Consider the following 5,854-nt stretch of genomic DNA (forward strand, 5'->3'; position numbering starts at 1 on the left):
GGGTCACAATTGGGTTACAGTGACTGGATACCTGTGTGGTGTCAAATTAGATACTCCAAATGTTGTGGTTTGTATTCAGTAGAAGTTGGGACTTTGCTGTTCTGAATCCTTAGGTTTATTTCTGTTGCCATCATCTCTTAACATTTGGGTTTTATGGTTCCTGTGTCCAGAAGATGATGGCAACTTTATGAACTTTCCACTTGTCCTTGGGCCACCTGTGAGCTGCCTGGACCAAATCAGCTCATGGCTTTGTAAATAGCAATAATAACAACAACAGCAACAATCTGCTGTCTCTGTTGCTATCTGAAGTGCTGTATATATGTTTCTACAGTAACACAGATCAAAGAGATAGAGACAAACAACCTGTCCCCAGATTTGTTGTATTTTAGATCCACATTGCAGCAAACTAATGGGCTTAGTCATCTGCTTGATGAACGTCTTTGTCTTTTCAAAGGATGGATTTGCTCTTAAGTAAAGCTGTGCAAAAACTGGGAAGCGCTGCATCAGAGCTTTTGAATTTGGACCACTTCCAGTCCTGACATTCAGAAACTCATCCCCATGGGTGGCAAAGACAAAGAGGTAAGCTTTTTCTAGTGTCCTAGAAGAAGAGTGTGAGGCTACATCGTAGCTGAGTACTTTAGGCAGATGTTGAACATGCCAGATTTGTCAAGCCCCAGGGTGCAGTGCTGGCTTGGCTGACACCACACACTGTCCAGTCCCCTGGTGAACTAGAATTGTCTCCTTATATAAAACACACTGCCTTGTCTGGGTCGTGAGTGAGGAGAAAAGCAGAATGCCCTGTGTCAAGAGCACTTCTTTTGAAAAGCTCTTGAACTTGCAGTAAATCAGAAATTCTGGGGAAACTTATCCAGCCTTTTAATTAGCAGGACACCAGCTTTTTAGGGTATGTTGCTTTGGCTGCAAGCATTGTTCTGACTTGCAGTAGGGAGGTAGTAACTTGTTTGGGCGTTGGGGTTTTTTGGGTTTTTTTGGAGGGGAAAAGAGGGAAAGCAAATCATGGTGTGACAAGTCAGCAGAACTAATTATGCATGTGTCAAAACCAAGCCATGCCCTGACTTGGTTTATTCCTAATCCTGGGTATGTACATCCTCCTTGATGTGGGAGGCCATGTATGCCTAGGACCTGTTGACCCATTTAAAGTGAACCTTAAAGGTAGTATCAGGAAGCACTTCTAGGGCTAATATTACTGTAACTAATGCTGTGCTGCAGGCCAGGCACTTACCTCTTGGAAGTGGGTCACTGAAGCTAAACAAATACACCCCCCCACCTTGTCTGAGGCTCTGACCTATATGTAGATTTCAAACCAAGTGAACAAATTGTCAAGGTGCTATTTTTGCATTTACTTTGAATTTGACATTATGACAGTCTCAGTTCTTAGTCAGTCAGATTTCTAGTAGCAGTGGATTTTTCTTAAAGGACTCGGGTGAATGACTAAAGGTTGAAAACTGGGACAAACCAGTTTGGGTTTTTTTTTCTGTCAAATAGAATCTGCAGCCTTAAACAAATTATATATTTGTTGTTATTTTTAAAACTAAACTGGAATTGAAAGACAGCTGCCTGCTTCTGTTTTTGTGCTTGAATTAAATTTCCAACCTCGACCCATGAAATTAGCAACATTTCCATTTGGACCCAAGAAAAATTGCTGTTTAAAAAGGGTCTTTATCATTCCTTTTTAAGTTTTAGCCACAGCCGTGGAGGCACCTGGCAGATTACCTTTGTTTTCTATAGGAGCTAATGTCAGAGAGCCCTATAGCTTCCTCACCCAGCAGAGAGAAGCAGAGGGACAGAGATGCTGCAACTCCCTGTGGTGCCTTCTGTGCTGAGTTTTCAGTGGTGATAGATGGCCCTTGTTGCTGTGTTTGTTTGCATCCTGCTTGCTAAATCACCTTCACCTAAGATTTATTCTGACTTGCTGAATGGTCTGAGCAGCTTTCAACTGCTGCCTTTTTTTTTTTTTTTTAATGGAAAAGAAAAAACCCAACTTGATTAACTCCTTCCTACCCCTCCCACCTTTCTCTAAGCATGGAATTTCCCTCCTACTATGAAACTACCTAGAGGGCAGAATCAACAGCACTGAGAACAGTACCAGGGACATTAGCAGGTTGTGGACTGCAAATTACAGGGTTCCCAGGCTGCTCTTGGAAAGGATGCTTATGGCTTCATATATGAAAAGTGCCTGGCAGCTACATTATTACTGTTAAGTATTGAGAGAGATGTTAGACTAGAAAAGATAATTGTAGTAAGGCAATGCCAGGCCTGTGCCTACTCTCCCTAACTACTGTGCCCCTGTGAAGGAAAGATGTTTGTCCTCTCCCGGGGCACAGAGTGTGGCCACCAGCATGGCCACCCAGCTGGCATGAGCACCAAAAGCAATGTGAGGTTTTTGAATAGCTGGCAAAGGGTGTGAGACAGAGGAGCCTTGCAAGGAGCTAAGCTTAACTTGAAGCTCTCCCTGCAGAGCAAGCCCAGCATGGGTCCCTGCACATTCCCTGGGGGGCTGCCTGCCCGATACGAGCCCTGAGCCTTGATGCTCTGGCAAGTGTGTGGTGGGGGTGGTGGAGGGAGACTGCTGGAGATGAAATGTGTCTCTTCCTCTGCTGCAGGCTGTGCCAGCACTCTGTTCTGCTCTAAACATGGCTGTGCTGTGAGTGAGTATGACTGGGTTAATGGAGTATGTCAAGGGAGCGAGGGCAGCATTTGGCAGCAAGCTACTGACTTGTCAGGCCTGGGGAAGTGGTATGTTACAGCTCAGCTTCTCACACAGAATGAGCCTCTGGCTTAGGGCTTTAGTTTTTTAATTTGTGCCTATACAGACACACACATTTAGAATATGTATTTTTTTAATATGATTGAAGTGACTTGGATGGCTGATGGCAACGCTGGATTCAGAAATTTGCATTTCTAAGAATAGCCGGGTGATAACACAAGGTGGAGGAGATGAGCAGGGTCATGACAGTACATTAGAGGATGGTGACTAGGAGAGGGCATCATTGTCTGCAGGCAGGGGGAGTTGTCCTTCTGGAAGAAACAGAAGTTAAGAGTCTGGAACGGCATCAGCAGTGCCTGGTACCAGTGTTAAGTGAACTCATTCAATGTAGCCTCAGCCTTGAAGTTGGTGTGACATTTCTTGAAGGGGGCTTGATCCGAGACCTTTGCTTTCTCCTGACATAGTGAAACAGGCATGTCTTGGGATAAGGGAGTGGTTCCTGGGATTTGGTGAGAAAGGCTCATACCTGTCTTCTGCTTTTGCTAAGTCCTGTTGTCAATCTTTTTATTGGATAAAGGGTTGGAGAAGTGTGAGGAAACCTTTCTAACTTTCACTGAATGACAAAATAAATGATACTTTCCTCCTTTAAGAAATCTTTCCCTTTTGATATGTGGTGTAGTTTCACCTTTCCAATCTCAAGGCCACTCTGAAAAGTCCCAAATGTCTGGCAGAGGGAAATCTTTAAATGTTGAGATCTGCTGGGTTCAAAGTAGCCTGCTGGAGGGTGTGCAGGAGCCTCTGGCTGTGAATCACAGAACCCCAAGGTATGCAGAGCTCTGTAAAGTGCCACCTTCTGCTGGTGGGGACCCAGCTGGAGCCCTTTCCACACATATATCCTTGGTTTCCACTGCAGCTGGGGGTTGGTGACATGCAATAGCTCCTTGGTGCCCTCTGTGGTACTCTTGCTGGTCTTTCTCCCTTGGGAAGCGTCTTGCCCAGGTTGAAGAAGTTATTGGGTTTGCCTCACTCTCCTTCTGTCCCACAGGCTGGATGCAAAGGAGGAAGCATGGTAAAGGCAGCATCTTTCCAGGATTCATGGGCTCTTTGAGAGATGATCAGAGGGAGGCCAGATGACCTGCACAACACACACACCACTGTTTCTCGTCTGCAAAGGCGGCATCGGAGCGTTCTCCCCAGCCCCGCGCCACCCGGCTTGCCCGATCGTTTCCGGATGTTTCGCAGCTGCGAGTGGGAAGTCCTGGAGCGATCCCTCAATATCCTCCAGGCCAGTGACTTCTACTGGGGCCCCTTGTCTGTGGGGGAGGCTCACGCCAAGCTCCAGCGAGAGCCTGTAGGCACCTACTTGGTGCGGGACAGCTCACAGGGGAACTGCTTGTTCAGCCTGAGCGTGCGGATGCCCACGGGGCCCGTCAGCCTTCGAATCTCTTTCCAGGAGGGCTATTTCCGCCTCAAGAACTGGTTTTCAGACTGTGTGGTCCGGCTGCTGGAGCTGGTGGTGGCAGGGACCCGGAACAACCCCTTGCACTTTGATGAGATGGGTGGAACTCCCCTGATCTTCTCTGAGCCCTTGTGCCGGAGCCGCCGGGCAGTGCCCACGCTGCGGGAATTGTGCTGCCGGAGCCTCCCTGCCAGTGCCACGACAGAAGACAGAGCAAGGCTGGAGGGCTCCTTGGGAATGTGTCTGAGGGAAGAGGTGTTCTCGCCCCTGGATGAAAGGGGAGGGTCAGAGGGGAGCATTGGCCCCAGCCCCTCTCTGTCCTGGGCTAGGAGATGATGCCATGCATATGGGAGATGAAAGGAGATTCCTCTTTTATGTCTGTGCTGGTGGGGTGTGTGCCACACCAGTGATGCTGAACTGGCTGCTGGGAGAGGAAGGGGGAGGGCAGAGGGAGCAGAGCTTGAATCCAGTGGCTGTGACAGATGTGTCCTCATACATACACAGTGAGTGTTACTTTCCCAGACATGCCTGGGATAAAGCCAGACCTAAAGAGCAAGCATTGCCACTGCTGCCAAGTCCTGCTCTTTGCTCCATTTATAACTTAAAAGCTTCAGAAAAAGGTGAGCTGCCCATCCTCCCAGGTCAACCCTGTGTTCTCTTGTACCCCAAAGTGCTTGAGCTCATTTCTGCCTCAAATCTGCCCGGTGGAATGCAGCTGAGTCCAGTCCCACAGCAGTGCAGCTTGGACATCGATGGGCATGACCCTTGTGCTGACCCATGAAGCTGTGGTGGAGCAAGAGCACATTTCACTCCTTGAAGCACGAATGTGATGCCTGTCACTTCAGAGGCCGGTGTTTGCACCAAGTGAAACCATTGCAGCCATGTACAATACATGCAGCTTCACTGGCTTTTGCATTGCTTTATTTGATTGGATTTTTGAGAGTGAAGATGGGGTTATGCTGTTCTTAAGGGCATGGCATTCCTGCAGAGATAACCCTGGAGAGTTGTATCTGCCCTGGGAGGGTGTGAAGAGATGGGATCCTGCACCCTTTCTTAAGCTCATGTGATAGTGTGCTGCTGCCATCTGTCGAGCATCAGAAGATGTTTTGGTTTTGCCTCTGAAAGGCAAGGAATTTTTTATATAAAACTTCTAAAATTTTAATAAAATTTTTATATTGATTTTTAAAAGTCAGTGAATACATGGTGATAACTTCATTCCCTTGTAATGTTGGAAGCCCAGTTAGTTTAGTGCCCAGGCTTGGCAATCAAACTGAAACGGAATAAAGGAATTTCTCATCAAGAATAAAAGCAGAGCATAAATGAGTGGTCCTAGCTGGGAACATTAAACTTAAATTTATCTGGTAGTGTAATGTAGTGAAGAATTTTCTAAACAGAGAATACTTCTGCAAATCTCAGCCCTACATTTTTAGGAAGTTTTTTTAGTACCTTAAAGTTTGTACTGAGTGTTTGAAAAAAAATTAGTAATTCAAGATCTTGGAACAGGGCACAGCATCAGTGAACTTAACTGGTGAGTATTAGTACAAATGGGAGGAACACAGTTGGCTTAAATAAGGTCATGGTTCATTTCAGGGATAGTCAATATGATGTCTTCAAAATAAGTGATTGAAAAAAGCTACATGAAAGAAGAAATTCAGATACTCTAAAAT

At 46.4% G+C, this 5,854-nt stretch overlaps 1 protein-coding gene across 1 annotated transcript; it reads left to right on the top strand.

The window, feature by feature from the left end:
- The first annotated feature begins 431 nt into the window (after positions 1 to 431).
- Positions 432 to 5,370, top strand: LOC110483126 (suppressor of cytokine signaling 1-like). The gene is made up of 2 exons (XM_021552795.3): positions 432 to 579; positions 3,774 to 5,370. Exon 2 carries the CDS (start codon positions 3,840 to 3,842, stop codon positions 4,521 to 4,523), a length of 684 nt encoding a protein of 227 aa, XP_021408470.1. The 5' UTR covers positions 432 to 579; positions 3,774 to 3,839; the 3' UTR covers positions 4,524 to 5,370.
- The last annotated feature ends 484 nt before the right edge of the window (positions 5,371 to 5,854 follow it).

Source organism: Lonchura striata, chromosome 5 (genome assembly GCF_046129695.1).
Source record: "Lonchura striata isolate bLonStr1 chromosome 5, bLonStr1.mat, whole genome shotgun sequence".
In the NCBI taxonomy this organism is placed as follows: Eukaryota; Metazoa; Chordata; class Aves; order Passeriformes; family Estrildidae; genus Lonchura; species Lonchura striata.